At 33.4% G+C, this 18736-nt stretch overlaps 1 protein-coding gene and 1 long non-coding RNA gene across 5 annotated transcripts in view; one reads left to right on the forward strand and one right to left on the reverse strand.

Annotated features, from left to right (window-relative positions):
- The first annotated feature begins 1919 nt into the window (after positions 1-1919).
- Positions 1920-8082, forward strand: LOC140762980 (uncharacterized). The gene is made up of 3 exons (XR_012104791.1): positions 1920-2196; positions 2532-2595; positions 7966-8082. It is a non-coding gene; the product is annotated as an uncharacterized lncRNA (long non-coding RNA).
- Positions 8083-8223: 141 nt separating this feature from the next.
- The window catches only part of LOC140762979 (uncharacterized), a 48789-nt gene continuing 38276 nt past the window's right edge, over positions 8224-18736 (reverse strand). For 2 of the 4 annotated variants that reach the window (XM_073100980.1, XM_073100976.1), the window contains 2 exons: positions 13062-13236; positions 8224-8726 (listed from right to left, as the gene is read on the reverse strand). In XM_073100980.1, coding sequence (XP_072957081.1) covers positions 8565-8726; positions 13062-13236 — 337 coding nt within the window. In that variant the 3' untranslated portion in view covers positions 8224-8564. Of the gene's footprint in view, positions 8727-8842; positions 9618-13061; positions 13237-18736 lie in introns of those variants that run through there. The other 2 variants (XM_073100979.1, XM_073100977.1) reach the window with 2 other exon arrangements.

Consider the following 18736-nt stretch of genomic DNA (forward strand, 5'->3'; position numbering starts at 1 on the left):
AATGTCATCCTTTTCAACTCCTCTTTCTTTTCTTTCATCTAAATCATAATCTTGAATATAATAAATCCCACCACCCCGCTAACTAGCTAGGAAGCCCATCTTCTCCCACGACAAAAGTAGAGGAAGGTGGCAATCACTATTTTGATGGGGAATAAAGGTATTTTTCTTTTAGTACGAGTATTTCATTAAGGTTCCCATTTATTTAGGAATTATATTTTTTCTTATTCTAAAGTACAACTTATTCCATAATAATAGCTATAATAACCTTATTTTAGAATATAAATACTATTAATCAAAATTATAACTTATACCACACACTAACTTAATTACTACTTTATTTTTTATATCTATCTTATCAATCTACATTATATCAAATTAAAGAGTATTCATAATAATTTTCTAAAAAAAACATAATTTTTCCTATATTTTTTTTTTTACTTTATACCACATCAAAATAATTATTATAATCTTATTCTAGAAAATAAGTAAACATAAGAATAATTATTTTTAAAATAAAAAATCTCATTTTAGGAATAATAGAGATGAATACCAATTTCAGAATTGATATTATTTCTAAAATAAACAATGCCTTAAAAATTCTTGAGTGCAATCACTTAATCATGCCGCTCTTCTTTGTCAAAAAGAATACCCACAAGCTAGAGGGGCACATTATATACAACTTTGTGAGCACTAAACTAGCTTAGTATCTATTAGTTTAAGATAAAATAGGTTTAGGATAATCTACTTAAACCCATTATTTTCTTTCTCCTCTCCTCTTCCATGCAATTATTTTATATATATATATATCAAAAAAATTAAATTAGTATTTTATCTTTAGAAAGACATCACTTTTAATCCTTCACTCATTTTCTCTCTTTTCTCTCTAGTTTCCTCGGCCGTCTACTATTAAGTTTATATCTATCAATTGAAATAAAATCTCTTAAATTTAGTACTTTTTAGTATCACCATCAAGAGTGATCATGACATCACTAAACCAGTTTATAAACCAACACCATATTTTCCTAAATTTAAGCTGCCTTATTTAAGTTTTGAAAATTGAAAGTAGCTAACCAAATTTAGGAGTTTTATGTAACAAAGAATATTTGAGTTTCAATGTCAGGGTTACATAGGAGCATAAAAGGCCATGTTTAATGGCTTTTTTCTTCATTGTAACTGTAGTTTCCTTGATCAGATATACTGGTCAATTACTTGTACCTCGGAAAGACATTCATTTCAGTATTGAAAGTTGAAACGATCTATTACATATACAAAGTACGTAATATATCTTTGGTTCATGCAAAGTCATGTTATTATTAAATACAATATTAATTAAGGAATCCATTATACTCCAAATTGATAGGGCCTAAAATAGCCAATTCCTCACATAAAGGTCATTAATACGTTTTTTTATACATAATCTTTGGATAGTCATCTATACTACATAAAATATATAGGTAAAAATATGTTTTATCCTCTTATGGTTAGGTCTAATTATGCTTCAACGCCTGCCCTCCCCTAACTAACCAAGTAATTAATTTGTATCACTAAACCATCTTAAAAATCCAATCAATGTGGAAGTGTCGATTTAATATTATTTCTAGGAATAATTTTTTTTTCATCGTCTGAACTATCACCGATTTTTACAATGACATCCTAAACATTTTTTTTTGGTACACTATGACATCCTGAACTATCAGAAATATCTCACCCATTGCGCTGTTGACAAAATCGATGAATTGACCAAGTTGCCCCTCCACTCAATATGGCGGATAGTTACAAAGCTAAAATTAAATATAAATTATATTTTTTGAAATTCCTTCATTGCCCTCCTTATGCCCTAATCTCTTTTTGCCCCAAATTTTTTTTCATTCTCCTCTCTCGCACTTCAACCTCTCTTGCACCGTAACGATCTCCTGCTCTCTCGTCTCCACCACTCCGGCACCTCCTCTCCTCTCTCTATTCCAAGCACATTTCCATACCGAGCTGTCCTCCTCTCTCGTCTCTACTACTCTGAGCAACATTCCCATACCGAGCTATCCTCCTATCCTCTCTCCTCTCTCTCTGTCTCGAGCATATCCCTACCCTGAGCTCTACTCATCTCTCGTTTCCACTATTCCGAGCATATCTCCACCCAAAGCAGCTGCTCTCAACTATTTGTAGAGGATATAAAGAAGAATAGATGACAAATGGTGTTAGGTAAGATGTTTTCTTGCTTGAAACCCTTAATTTATTTTATATTCTTTCTAGGGCATGAATTTTTTTATCATAGCCACCAACTATGCACATATGTGTAATTGTAAATTATTATTAGGGATCTGTTGCCCAAACCCTACCATTATGGTCCCTTGCCCTTAATTATAATGTCAACTGACAATTGCCTTTGTTTATAATTGTAAAAATATGTCACATGGTATATTAAAGCTTTAATTTCTACTTCTCTTTGGCAGACAAGATATTTTTTCACATATTATGTGGTCTCATATAATGTAATGTGATTCATATAGCTAATTTTATTATTCTTTGCATGTCAGATGGCTAACTACAGACATAACTTGAGGAGTAGGATGCTGCATGATCCCAAGAAACACTATATGGGTGAGAGATATCTTATTCTTTTGTGGATCTAGATAAGATGTCAATTATTGAATTTATGGATATAGCAGTTCAATTTGGTTGCCCACCTACTTGCAAAATATATTATCTGTTGTTAGGGACATCATTGGATGAGGGTTTAGTGGAGATAGTTAATGATAAAGATGTTCTTCATATGTTTAGTACAATTTTATATTCACAAAGTATTGATATGTATTTTGTGGATAATACTATTAACATAGAAGAACTTTTAAGTCAAACTACTACAATATTAGCTACTTTTACTAAAGAAGAATCATTAACTCAAGCTACTGCTATGAATGAACCAGTTGTACATGACCTAGCTATAAATAAACTAGTTGTAAATGACCGAGCTGTAAATGAATCAGCTGGGAAAAAAAAGAATGTGAATGAAGATGATAAAGATGATGAATACAACACTAATGATACAGAATATGACGACATCCCTTAGATAGATAGCTCAAGGAATGAGGAAAATGAAGAAGATGATAGCAGTGACAACATGCGTAGCTTGTATGGTTCTGATGATGAATGTGGCAAGCCTGACTTTCTAGAATTTAGAGGAAAAAAAAATATACAAGAATCCAACCTTCAAAATAGGATAGAATTTGCCACACCCACCGAGTTTAGGAGTTTTCTAAGGGAGTATCATATTACGAAAGATTACGAGTTTAAGTTTATTAAAAATAAAACAAGTAGAATTATGGTGGGTAAGAGGGGTTGTGGGTTTAGATGTCATGCATCTCTTATTGGGCATACAAGTACTTTTCAAATTAAAAGTTTGAGAGGTCCTCATACTTGTGATAGGGTGTATACAAATTATAATGCCACAAGTACTTGGCTTTCAAACAAATGTTTGAATAAATTAGTGGATAACCCGGAATAGAGTGTTGGGTCTATTAAGAGGATAATTTTATGGGATTGGATATTAGAATTTTCTACCAAACAAGTATATAGGGCTAAGAGGAAGGTTGTTAAAGTCATTGAAAGAGATCATTCTATGCGATATATGAAATTGAGAGATTATTATGAATTGATAAGTGCAAAGAATCTAGGGAGTGTTGCCATGTTGAAGGTTAATAGGGCTATCTTGGAAAATACTACTGTGTTCCAAAGGCTGTTTATATCATATGCTGTACAAATTAGTGGGTTTATTGATGGTTGTAGACCCATAATAGGTCTAGATGTATGTCACTTAAAAGGACCTTATGGTGGCCAACTTATTCATGCAGTTGGTAGAGATGGAAACAATCAAATGTTTCCTATTGCAGTTGCAATCGTTGAGGTAGAATGTAGAAATAGCTGGACTTGATTTTTGGAGAATTAGATTTTACTAATTGGGAGGCTTAAAGAGAAAGGGTGGTGTTTTATTAGTGATAGACAAAAGGTATAAATTCATTATTTACTGTTTTTGTTTCATATTTAAGTTTATGTTTATATGGTTAGTTTATATTAGTTTTTACATGTATGTTAATTTGTACTTGTATATAGTTTACTATTAGGCATGACAGAATTAAATGTTTATATTACTGTTTATATGTTAACTTTAGAGTTGGTATTTTTGTTACTGTTTATATGATTACTTTATATTAGTTTACATGTATATTAGTTTACTATTAGGCATAAAGTTTAGAATTAAAGAGTTATATTACTTTTTATATGTTAACTTTAGAGTTGGTATTTTCCTTCTATTTATATGGTTACTTTATATTAGTTTTACATGTATATTAGTTTTTACATGTATATAGTTTACTATTAGGCATGAAGTTTAGAACTTAAGGTTTATATTACTTTTTATATGTTAACTTTAAAGTTGGTATTTTTGTTACTATTAATGAACCAGTTGATTATATGTTACTTTATATGGTATTTCTGTTACTATTAATGAACCAATTGATTATATGATTACATTATAGGGCTTGGTTCAAATATTTGAGAACCTCATGCCTAATGTAGAGCATAGATATTGCATCCGTCATATGTATGCAAATTTTAGTAAAATTTGTAAAGGAAAGGAATATAGGGACCTGATGTGGAGAGCAGCATCAGCTTACACACTCCAAGATTTTAAACATCAAATGGAGTTGTTGAAAAATAGGTAACAGTGATGCATGGAATTGGCTGATGAACAAGGAACTATGCTATTGGGCAAGGAGCATGTTTAGCACAAGAGCGAGGTGCTCAAGAATTGTAAACAATTGTAGCAAATCATTCAATGTTTACATTAATGATGCTAGGGATAAACCAATTGTCATAATGATGGAGATGATAAGCTAATGTCAAGATTCCAACAACAGATGGAAGTTGGAAAAAAAAATTTAATGGGAAATTGTGTGCTAAAATTCATAAAAAATTAGAGAAAAGGAAGGCAGTTGCAAGACATTGTCATGTGCTTTATTCAGGGAATAAGGTATTTGAGGTCACAAATACTTCAATTCTTAGGAGCTATATTGTTAACCTACAAGAGTACATGTGCACAAGTAAAGAATGTGAGTTAACTGGCATTCCTTGTTCTCATGCAGTGGCTTTTATATTTTTTTAATAAAAGTTAACCAAAAGATTATATTAGTTCTTACTATCATAAAGACATATTTATTAGAACTTACAGCTATGTAATCAGTCCTATTCTAGATCAATCTATGTGGGGACATTCCAATTGTGACCAAATATTGCTACCAAAAATTCGAAGGCCACCTAGTAGGCCTAAGAAGTTGAGGAGAAGAGGGGAGAATAAAAGTAGCAAACCTAAAAATCCAAATACTATTAGAAGATACCACACCATAATTAAGCGTAGAAAATGCAACCAAATTGGGCATAATGTAAGGACATGTGGAAGACCAATCAGTGCAGCAACATCTTCATCAACAGCAACCTCAGTTCCAGTAGTTTCTTAATCAGCAGCAGTAGCCTCAATTCCAGCAACATCTTCATCCTCACTTCCAGTAGCAATAGTACTAGTACCAGCAGTAGTATTAGGAAAGAAAATTGTTGAACAAGATAACTTGTACCAAGCATAAGTACTTGTTTACATTAACAATTTACTGTTTACTTATAAAAAAATAATTTAAATTATATATTTTTTGTAGCCTTCATGAAAGGAGCCTAAGATTAGGGGGTGCAATATTTACAAGCCCCAAGAACAACTAATAAAGGACAAGTACTTGTTTAAATTTAGCAAAATTTATTTGTGCATTACTAGAAAGGAGTCTGCTCATGATAGGTGCTAATCCTGGAGTTATGATATTTTTGGGTACTCATTAGTGATGTTGGATGTATTTTGGATGATAGACTTGATGTATATTTTGGATACTATTAATGTATTTTGAATGGTGCATAATATAATTTTGATATACTTTGGATAGTGGATGATATATTTTGTATGTACTATTGTATATATTTTATTGGTACTTTAGATGTATGACATATATTTTGGATGTATGACAGATTGGCCATTAGTAGTAATTGTATGACAGGTTGTTAATGAATTGGATTGAATGTAATTGATTGCCCTTGTTTGCTACCAATAATTTGAATAGTTTGGTTTGGTTTCATTAGGGTGGTTAATCTTCATAGTTTGGTTTGGATTGAATATTAGTAGTTTGGATTGAATGTAATTGTTTGGCTTTGTTTGTTACCAATTATTTGATAGCTTTTATAATTTTTAAACAATATAACCTAATGGCTTGTATAGAAATAAAAATTACATATTGCAATATTAACATCATATTACAGTACCAACATTATATTACACATTTGGCGTATTACAAGATGAGAATTTGCTTTACAAATTGCATAAAAGCTGTAAGGCTATTTCTGCAATGCGGACTTATAACCCTACATTACCCCGCAGAGTATAATTATTTTTTTATAGTGGGTATATAGAGTATTTTAAGTCCGCAATTTTAATAAAAAATAATTTTATTTTAGAAAAATGCTATTTACTATTATTTTTTGACATATAGTTAAGGATATTTTCGTCATTGGGTTTAAAACATCACTAATTCCCAATACAATTACCTTATTTCTATATGAACTTTATATCATATCAAATGTAATTATTACACCTTATACTAGTATTAAACTAAATATTATAATAGCTTCTATTAATATTAGCCCCCTTCTTCTGATATTAAAAATTAGAATACTTATGCTTATTCCATCCTTATTCTACAAGTGAACTGAGACTTAAAGAATTACCCATAAATAATATACATAACCATATAAATGTAAAAATTAACACAAACTGAAAACTAAAAACAAAATTAGTAAACTTGTAACACTAAACAGTAAATTTATACCTTTTGTCTATCACTAATAAAACACCACCCTTTTTTTACAAGCTTCCTAATTAGTGAAATTAGATTCTCCAAAAACCAAGTCTAGCTATATATATTTACACTCCTTAATAACTACAACTATAATAGGAAACATTTGATTGTTTCCATCTTTATCAACTGCATGAATAAGCTGGCCACCATAAGGTCATTCTAAATGATATGCATCAAGACCTGTTACGGGCCTACAACCATCAATAAAACTATTTATTTGTGCAGTATATAACACAAACAACCTCTAGAATATAGTGACATTTTGTTAAGATAGGCCTATCAACATTTAACATAGCTGCACTCCATAGATTTTTTGCTCTTATTATTTCACAATAATATCTTAATCTCATATATTGTATAGAATGATCTCCTTCAATGATCTTAATAGTCTTCCTCTTAGCCCTATATACTTGTTCAGAAAAAAGATCCAACATCCAATTCTTTATAACTATCCTCTTAATGGACCCAACAATCTATTTTGGATTATTCACTAATTTGTCCAAATATTTGTTTGAAAGTGGCATTATAATTTTTATACACCATACCACTAAATATGAGGACTTATCAAACTTTTAATTTGAAAACTACTTGTTTGCTCAATAGGAGATGCGTGACATCTAAAAGCATAACCACTATTACATACCACTATAATTCTACTTGTTTTATTTTTAATAAATTTCACTCATATCCTTCCTTAATATGATACTCTTTTAGAAAATTCCTAAACTCAGTGGGCGAGCTTAGGTTCTTGCATATCTCTTTATCCTTTAAACCTACGTATTTCATCACCGTTGTCATCTTCTTCATTTTCTTCGTTACTTAACCTATCTATCCAAGGGATATCATCACATTTTGTATCATCATTGCTATATTCATCATAAACATCATCATCATCTTCATTCCAGCTATTTCATTCAAAGCATCCACAATTGTGGTGGCTTAAGTTAATGATTCTTCTATAGTAAAAACAGCTAATGTTGCAGTAGTTTGATTTATAAACTAAACACTGAATTTTGTATTGCAGTTTATATATATATAGAAGATGCAGTTTCTTCAAATACATGAAATGATATTTCATGCAGCGTCTCTCCTGCAAGAAATCATCAAAGGAAAACCTGGAAGATAAACTGCATTATGATGTCCTTTGGATGCATGTTTAAGACATTTCGGATTCCTGCCCAAGCTACTCATAGAAGTTGAGCTATCCGTCCTCTCCCAGAAATAAAAAAATTTGCGCTATCTGTCTAAGATTCACACAGATAATGAATGATACATGCGAAAATTGAGAAGGATACAGAGAGTTCATACTGCCCGGAAGAACACCTGGGCATTCTGCTCTCCACTTTATTTCGATTTCATGACAAGGTCTCTAGTCACGAATACTTCAATGACGGAGACGTCAATTGGTCGCCTTTGGAAGCTAAAGCCAAAGTTGTTGAAAGACGGGAGAAAAAGCGGAATTGCACCATCCCAAGAGCAAGAGCTGCTAACTTGTGTTGAACATTTACAAAATAAAGTAGGAAGTGGATGCTGTGTAATTACCTTTGTTACCGTTTTAAATATCTGAAGCATAATAAGGTATTGCTTTCAATACATGTTGGATGTCTCCCTGCTAGCAGAAATTCATGCACAAAGCTTCTTTTTCATGCCAAATAAAATAGCTAAAACCCCGAATCCGATGGCTACAAGCACTACACTGGGCCTTCTATTTATTATATATTTCCATGTCCATCGAGATATGAAGGGAAGGGTGCAAGATGATTGGAACTTTTGCATAGGAAAATCCTGCACAATCCATGCAGGTATTTTAGCTTCGTATATCAAAATTAAAGAGAAGAGGCCAACCAAGTGCATGTAAATTATGAATGAAACTGCAAAGCTAAGTCAATGGAACCATCCAGTATCATTCATGTATATCCTCATCCATTACTACAACAATTTTGTCATCAATAATATACCTATCTGTCTGGACAGCTCAAAAACATATTCAGATAGGACATCAACCAAAAATTTATTTGTCAACCAAAATGTTTGCAATCTGCATCATGTGCAACTTAACAAAACATAAAATGGAAAGATCTCTATTTGCATTACAGATATTTATAATAGTCATATAAGTTCTAGACAAACACAAACATGCTTCTCGAAGTTCCATAGTGCAGCTTCATCAGAGAGCAAAAGTTCCCTCTCAGTTTAACAGGAAAGAATAAAGCTTTCAGTTTTGTTGTAATACATGACTTAAATACCCAGACTGCTGAACAAGGTTAAAATACTTTCAATATGCTTTCACTGATTTCATTCCCTGGCACTGCTGATAGAACTCAAAGAATACGGAAACCCAACCCAAATTATTTTGGGAGCAGATCTTCCGCATGAAGTCTGTAAGTTGGCAGCAGACAATATTAACTGATCAGGTAGTACCCTTTTATTTCTTGCATTTCTGTTCTCATACTGTTAAGGACTTATATTATAAATAAGCACGCCATGCACAGCAATGACAGGCAATTTAGTTCTCTTGTTGGTTGTTGCAGAGGTGGTACCCATACCTCAAGTTGGGGTTTCCTTTCTATTAAAGTTTCCTTTCTAGTTTTTCTTTCCTTCCTGATTGGGCCCTTCCAACCCCACGTTTGCAATAAATTCACCATAACTCATATTGAAAGCTTCCAATGAGAAACCCTGCTTTTTCCAATTGAAAGAAAAAACTCACAATGCAGAATGTGACTGGAATACATCGCATTAGTAAAACTCAGTGCCCAGTAGTGACATTTAACAGCATGAAACATTACTGAAGCAAAATAATCTCGTGGCACAGTAACTAACCATCACAGATGTCTAGGTCCCATACAACTATTGAAAATAGAGCTTATTTTAATTACCAATACGACACTCAAAATGATCAGAAAGCACTAAGTGTTTGATTGGTACCCGAATTAGATAGGATGATGCCTTTGAAAGGTCAAAAAGATCCAAAAAAGAGATTATACATATTTCGCAAAAGTTAGAAGGAGCATTTAGACATTTAAGTATTTAACACATCGTTATCTTCACATCTAATCCAACTAATGGTTCAGCTTTCTGATAAGGAGCTAGAGGGCGAAAAAAGATCCTTAAGGGAGAAGGTCACTATGACCACATAATGACTAGTATCAAATCCTTATACTTCTATGGATCCATGTCAAAGAAAAAAACTAAGACCGATGCCGAGAAAGGTAACTATATGTTATATGTACTATTTAGGTGTGCTGTAAGTGCTTCATCTCCTAATTCCTTCTTGTTCTTTGGTTTATGTGTTGGTTGGCCTTACTTAATGACGATAGTGATACACTGATAGGTGATCTATTCTGTGTTGGCTGGACCCCTCAACGATAGCCGTGCCACCATCGGCACGCCCCTACGTGCTACTGGCACGTATTTAATATATTTTTAATAAGAAATGTAGAATATTCAGAGATATTTTTGGGTTTTCGACATGCCAATCTTTGATTTTTAATTTAAATATAAGTATTAATACCTATATTATGGTGTTTTATCTTTAGATTATTTTTGTAAATGACTTATTTTTATTAAAGATAAAGCAATAGTCAAATATAAATATTATTTGACACATAATACGATTGAATACATTTATTAAAACTAACATTAATGATTGAACATTCCATAATATAATTATATTTAACACTTCATGAGAGCTTCAAAGGCATTTAAAAGAGTTATGAATGGATGAAAAAGACAAAAAAGAAATAAGATTAGATGACAAAACATGAGTTAATTATTTGATTTAATTGAAAATTAGAGAATGATAAAAGAAAATTGGCATGAATTGTCATTTCTAGAATTGACTAAAGATGATTGATGAAAATAAGAAAAAGATGTCATAATATTGTTAAGAAAATGACTAAAGTTGATTTGATGATAATTGATGAAAATAGAAAAAAAAGTAGAAAAAGGCCTTCACATTGGCAAAGAGACTGGTACGGCCTGGCATGGCTCGGTACAGGGGCGTGCCACTGCCACACCCCGTGCCAAGTGCTGCGACACGATCAGCATGAGGTGTGCCAACCAGTACAGCCATCCTTGGGACTACTATTATCCATTCCATCATCATACTCTATGCCATTACTATTATTGGACCATTGATGCATCTTGAGATACCGTGCACAGGAAGCTTCATATGGTGGCTACTTAGAGCTATGATGATAACGTTGATTTCATTTTCAATGATAGTTTTATGTCTTGCAAAATCTAATAGTCCGCTCTAGGCTTGGGGAGTATGCATTTCCCTAGTGCAAATTATATACCACACCAAAGTGGGGTAATTCTTATTGAAGGGCACAAACCTAATATCCTCATAGCAACTATGATCAGTCTAGTTGCTACTTAGGTAGGTGCAGGTGAAACAGTCATGGTCAATATCTAGTCATCAAGTATATTACTATCCTGGTTATAACCATTGATTGATCTAGTACATGATATGGACTTGACATGATAATATACGATCCAACCGTTTTGAGGATTACTAGGATACAATTGTTGAGCCTAAGGGTAACCCATCAGGTTGGGCCCGGCACTTTCGGCTGAAAAATTGGGCCGACCCACATTGAATCTTATCCTCCACCAAAGCTAAGTGGGCATCAGTCTGGACTCGGGTCAGGGTGACAACAAGGCTTGCCTCCTTTGCTTCAAAGTAATCATGGATTCGCAAAACCCATATTGTCAGGAGCCTAGTGCATTAGGATGTTTTTTTGCCCCCTGAACTTACTAGCTGAATTATACCTGTTCAAGTTAAAATTTATCAAACAATTAAAGCTGTGGAAATAAATGTTGTCCTGTTTTATTTCGTTACCACTGTGCATGTATGTAGTTAAGTACCTGACAGGACAGATCATTCAAGTGATAGATTACAACCTGTTCTTACTTCTTAGCATGATCAAATAGACCTCATACTTAAATAAGAGTGCAAGCTTAAGCTAATTATATAAGGTCATTCTGGATTAATCTTGAGATTTATTTTGCTAGAAAAGCTAAAACGTATGTGAAAAATTATCCAACCATGTCTAGACATTGCTTATTCTGCATCATATCAATAAAGTAATTAGAAATAATGAGTAAATGATCATTATCTATAACAAATTTTCTACATGCAACTAGTCAATTTTAGAAGTTCAGGAGATTAAGGAATGGAGGTAAAGTTACATTGTCTATTTTAGTTAGCAGAGAAAGTTATATTATCCATAAACTGTTTACATTTTTAGTTTTTAGACATGTTCAATTTTGTTAATTCAATCTTGAAAACAAAGATACAATTATCAGATATTTTCAGTTCACCTAAGAAAACTTGATTAATCTGATTATTTGCAGCCCCATAATCAAGTCATTTGATAAGGTTTCAGATTTCACTTCGCCAAGTTTGTTCTAAATGTATGAACTGCCAAATGACAGCATCCTGGGTCTGCTAGTTAAAACAACAATCTAAATAACCAAAAAAGAAGTCAATTAAATGGAACTGGAACTATCAATATTCTCATCCAAGTTCAGAAGACATAATAATGGTGAATATTATCGAGTTATGGCTAAGAATCCGAAAATCTAATTTCTGTGAACAACTCATTTCTAATTGGTTTCTGCTTGTATACCCTTCAAAAGTTCCTTATCAGCATTTATACCCTTCTAAATTTCATATTTGCATGTGCCCTTCGGAACTCATGAATTTGTCATGTACTTCAGATTACTTTATGATAATGATAGTTTAAAGTTTAGTAATATAACAAATGAAAAGATAAAGATACCCATACCTAATCGGAATGTGTGGAAAAAAAATAATAAGTTCTATCCTTTTATAGTTAAATTGTAAGATTTTATTGGTTGGTTAGGTGGAGGGGTATTGATGCAGAAAACAAGGGCTTTAAGAGGTATCCATGCCAAAAAAAAAAAAAAAAAAAAAACTGTGTTTTTAGAGATATACATGCAAGCCTCAATTTTATAGGGGTATACACGCAAATAAGAATCTTTAGAAGGGACGACATGCAAATTCCAATTCAAATATTACAGGTCATGCGAACTTGATGCAGGCTCAATTCCTAATAGACAGACAAGATTAAGCATGGCATACATGCAATATACCTTGGGTAGTTTTTGTTGATAAGCTAGATGATCCACATGAAGCCTCACATTAGATGAAGCTGGAAGCCACAAGTTAACATCCAGATTGGCATATATCTTGGCAACGATGTCAAACAAAGTCGAAGCCCCATCCTCAATAGATGCCAAGATGGAGGACTCTCGGTCTCTACGATGCCTGCAAGCAAATTATCACAATAAGATGAGAAATTACAGTAATAGGCTAAAAGTTGACCAAATACCATATTACAAAACAAGAACATAGAGAACCTACTACTTTCCAAAATAAGATTTAGGAATATCCAGAGGGATCAGAAACCCATAGTTTATTAGAACATTGACACCTAGAAGAAAAGAAATAACAAGTACAATTTGTGCACGGACCTGATTATATTACTTACGAATAATAGAAATTCCACATAAACAGTATACGACAAATTCTGATGAACCTAAAAACAAGTATAGAGAAGCAATATCTGTAATAACCAGAAAAAAGAAGTGTCACGTATAATGCTCGTGACGTCTTCTCCCTCACTGTCATTGCATAATGAGCCTCTCCCACTCCACCGCTCTCCTTCCTTTCTGTCTCCTCTATCTTGAGTTACCTACTCATGCCAAATCCACCATAGCCCCGTCACCGGCATCACCATCGCTGCTATCCCTTCGACCTCTAGCGACCTCACGCCAACTCTTTTCACACCTCGTTGTTGTCGCACCCGAACCTCGATAACCTAGTTTCCCCCAAACTGAGGATAGTGGTGGGCATCTCTGTCTGGTAGTACCTCTCTCTTTCTATCTATGATTCTATATTAAATCTTCTAATTTTATGTTTTATTTCTGTTTTCATCAGGCATTTAACTAGATGAAATTCTAGTTTTACATATTGATTGCAAAGTTGATTCAATTTGCTTAACTAATTACTATCACACAGGGTTTTGAAAAGCCAGGCGGCCGCCTTGGCAGGGCGGCATGCTGACTGCCCGCCTAACCTGCTATGTGCCCCTATTATGTGTTTGGACTATATTAGAGAGTTTTTGGCAAGCCGATTTGTTACTTGGCGGGGTACGCGTGTCATATGAGAACGGGTCAGACAGGAGCAGTTAAATTTTTTTTAGAAAAACTTCCATTCTCTAGAATGAGCCCTAAATTCCCAATATCTCGATACCTCTCTCTCGAGCTCTTTCCTCTCTCAGCGGTTGACGACGGACCAACAAGCAGAGTATGGTGGTGAGCTCCTCTGTACGCTCTCTCTATCTCTCCCTCTCTCACTCCACTAGAGATTGGGCTTGTGAGGCAGCGTCGAGGTTGAGCTCATGCCGCGGTGGCAGTATCGTCAAGATCAGGCTCGTGCAATGGCAGCGATGTGGAGTTGTGCTTGTGCAATAGTATGGAGCAAAGATTCCTTTTAATATTTCCCATCACCTTCGTTCTCCTACTATTTTAATGGGAAAGGGGTTGAGTTGGTGCTTGACACGTGCTGGACCAATCTTCAATTATCTCCAAAAAAAATGAACTCACATGCCAGACATGTGGAACATGATATCTCCCACTGTGTTTCTTTTTCTTTTGGAAATATGACAGCACCTATGTTTTAATAATTTTGGTGTAGTAAACTATTTAAATATTTATATACAATTACATATTATATTGATATGTATATTTTAAATTTTTTTATATTAGAAATGGTAGACTTTCTTAGCATCCGCCTTGGTGTACATCTTGGCGCTAAGCGGTGGGGTGACCGGCCACAATCCGCAGTCGCCTTTCAATGCACTGCTATCATAGATGTTAATTTAGATTGTTAGTTACTACATTTTCAATAAAGGTTATATGATAATGGAAAATTATGTTATTTTCTATATAAGAGTGTAAGTGCAATTATACATAATGGGAAATTCATGGGCACAAAACACTTTGAAATATGTTGTACAATCTTAATTTAATGTAAGATCAACACACATGATTTGTAGAAGAGTATACGTGTGAAAAAGATCGAAGAATAAATTCTATATCAAGTCAAAACAGTCAATTGTAGGACTAAGTGCGTTACCCAAAATAGTGGAGTGCACATCCCGACACGAGTTTTACGTACATACTTGTACGTAACTAAGACTCGAGCAGTTAGACAAAAATATGAAATTAAGAAAACTATTCTAAAATATCCTAGTACAAATCATGACCATTTCTAATGCCTATATAAGAAGGACTAGGGGCTACAGGAAGAGAATAACTTGAAGGAACTCAAGGGAGATCAAGTTATACACTTAGAGAGTTCTAGATTTCCATATAGAGCATATTTTCCATCAAAGGGTGAGGAGAGCTACTTCATTATCCAAGTGCTTGACTTTTAACCTCAGATGTTCTTGGAGTAGTGGAACAAAGGCGTCATCTATCATCTATGTTACTTGTTCTAAGAGATCAACCTGTGGCTTAGTGGCGAAACAAATCGAAGGCTTTCTATGTCACAAAATAAATAATCGAGAATGAGTTCAAGCAAGAGAGAGACTTCAATCAACAGTTGTTGAAATGATTGTAAGAATCTTGTCTATGATTTATGCGAGTAGATCGATCTAGTTTGGGCGGATCTGTGATCTTTTCCTCTATGGTGAGAGATTTTTCACGTTAAAAAAATTGTCACATTTTTTTCTTGTTTACATTTCCAATTCGTTCTCGCTTTTTTCCTACTTGAATGGATTTTCACTTTCCAATTTGAATTTGATTTTTATTATTTTGAGTAAAATTTGACTTTCCTAAACCTTAATGATTTTCGAATTTTTTGACTTTGACTTTTCATATCTATATAAACCTACTCAAACTAGAAATTGTTTCTCCGCCGAATTTTCAATGGGATGTCATAGTGGATTTCTCTTATCTTAAAGAGATTGGTTTTAGATTTGGATTATCCTAACCCAATTTATCATAATGTTACATCGAAAATATATTCTGGAGATGATGAATGTTTTAACTGAGAAGAGTATGTAGCTCCAGGCTCTTATTTGCTATCTACTGATGATTCTTGTGAGATGTCTTTTTCAAATAGACAAATTGAGGGTTAGGATGATGAAGACGTCAACACGGATCTTCAAGTCACTTGCAAATTGAAGAAGGCAAATATGAAACTAGGTGAAAATTTGAATAGCTTGAAAATAGAGAAGGATGAGATGAAGGAACAACTAGCCAAGTGGTTTAATGAAGCGGAGCAACTCAAAGAAGAAAAATAAAGCTTCAATAGGATTTGAATAGTTCCTTATCTCTCTTATGAATTAGATTCCGAAAATGTTTCCTTACTTGATAATTTAATGTTTGGAAACTCATGTGCATAAACATGTAGAATCTAGGAAAAGTCTAGATAAGGGAATAAAGGAATTAGAATTTTGATTAATTAAAGGTTAACCGAAGCAAATACATTGAAGATCAATCCAAAGGAGGGAAAAAAGAGGAGAAATGATTGAAATATCAAAGTGACACATCTACATCCTCTTGTTCGATGAGTAAACAACATTCTAAGCAAAAGATAAGATCACAAAGAGTTCAAAAGGGTTAGAGGAAAAAAAAGAACTTAGTTATGTTGGAAGCCCCTCCAAGCTATATAAAGGATCTAAATAGAAAATTTTAACGTTCCTACATATCATAGATGTGGTAATAGAGGTCACAGTAGAGCTAGGTGTTTTATCTCTCGTAGTACATGCCATGTACGCTTAGGATTTGATTCTCATTACATGCATGAAGCGTGATACTATATTGGGATATACAACTAGAGGGGGTAAAAAGAGAGTTTCCAAAAAGTCACAATTATTCATGAGCCATGTAGGCAGAACTTCAAAAGACAGATAAAGTAGCTAGAAGACACAAGCAGTGTAGGTTAGAAAAGAAGAATCATTGCACCCCATCGGGGTGACATTCAAAGTGAACCACAAAAGGTAAGTGGGCTAGGGGAAGCCATTTTGAAAATTATTTATCCCTAACTTTGGTTTTTGGGCGGATTTCGTTGTTTTACAATTTGGCCTTTGGATTAATTTTCTTGATTTCATTGATGAAATTCCTTTCTGACTAAGAAGGATTTTCATTGATACATCTTATATCTTGACAAACTTCTGATTTTGAGATATTGAGGCCTTATTCTTTATTTTTATTATTCCTCTTATATTTTAGCCCTTTTCATTTTTTTGGTGTGTTTTTTAGTGCTTGTTTTCAGAAATACCAAAACGTACTTGGAGACAAAACATGGATTTGGAGTCACGTTGCATATGTTTCCTACTTTGCCATTATACTTTCCTCGAGCATGTCGTATTATTCTCTAGTGAGGGTTATCATATTCCTACATTGGATGGGAATTAAAAGTACAAATCATACATGGCATGCATATTAAGTCCATATTTCACCCGTTGATCCTTTTATGTCTAGATGCTTGGATACGCTATACATTGATTACTCTAGATTGATCAATAACCTAAGTGCATTTGCATGATAGTGAAGATCATAAAAAATTGCATTAGAAAAGGGTTACCATAGAGAATAGGTTTGAAAGCCACTTTGATATAAGCGTTCAAGAAAAATCTTGACTCACTAATGCTTCACAAATTGAAGAAACCAACTGAAAATCTCAAAATCATAAGAGAAGTAAAAAATAAATAAATAAATAAATAAAAACATATTGGAAAAGAAAAATCTTACATATAACTTAATAAAAAGATTTAAGAAAAGGATTATCTTGTCATGTAAGTGTCAAAGCCACCAAAACATATCAAAATTTTTAACTTACAGAGTTGATCATGAGTTGGCCTATGTGAAAAATTAGAGCATGACTGGACTTTTTTCTTGAAATTAGCACTTAGCACCTTGCATTATAGGGAATATTGGATTTCTAGTGGCTGGAGTCTAACCTGTGTCTATTTGAGTACAGATAAGTCAGATGTGCACCTAAGTGGCAGGATAAAAATATGAAATTTAGAAACTTATTCAGACTTGGACTTTCCTTTTCTAAACTCTCCTAGTATGAATCACAGACATTCTTAATGCCTATTAAAAAGGAACAGAGGCTAGAGGAAGAGAACAACTTGAAGGAAAAAAAAAGATCAAGCTATGCCCTTAGAGTTCTTTATTTCCATTTGAAAATGAGAAGAGCTACTTCATTGTTCGAGTGCTTGGCTTTCAACCTCATGCATGTGTGAGTACACATACTCAACCGACATCATGACTTCGTTGTTAAGAAAAGGATAGATAAATATGGACTGAGATAATTCTATCATTATTGTTATTATTAATGCTATATATACAAGCACAAAGGCTTTATTGCCAATGTAAGATACATTCGCTGTAAATCTGTAATGTGTACTCGATTTATTAAGTTTATCCCAAACAGACAGTTGAATTTGGGATTTGGCCCAGTCTACAGTAGCTTAGTGGGTGGGCTATGGGCTAGCTGTAGCCATCCCAAATTTTTGGGCTTCAAATCAGCCTAAATAAAAGATTAAATTTCTGCTAGGAAATTCAATTTATAGTTTAATAATCTTAAATTAAATCACAAACCCAAGAAAGAGAAATATGGCATTTATTGAGATTGAGAGATTCTATATAATAAATTTGAGCATGCTATCATCTAATACTCGCATTGTTATTACTCGTATCTTGTTATTCATGTTATGGGCATGCTTGGGTTTATTCATTTATTATAAATT

This window comes from Typha angustifolia, chromosome 7 (genome assembly GCF_048772165.1).
Source record: "Typha angustifolia cultivar Huaian chromosome 7, ASM4877216v1, whole genome shotgun sequence".
NCBI lineage: Eukaryota > Viridiplantae > Streptophyta > Magnoliopsida > Poales > Typhaceae > Typha > Typha angustifolia.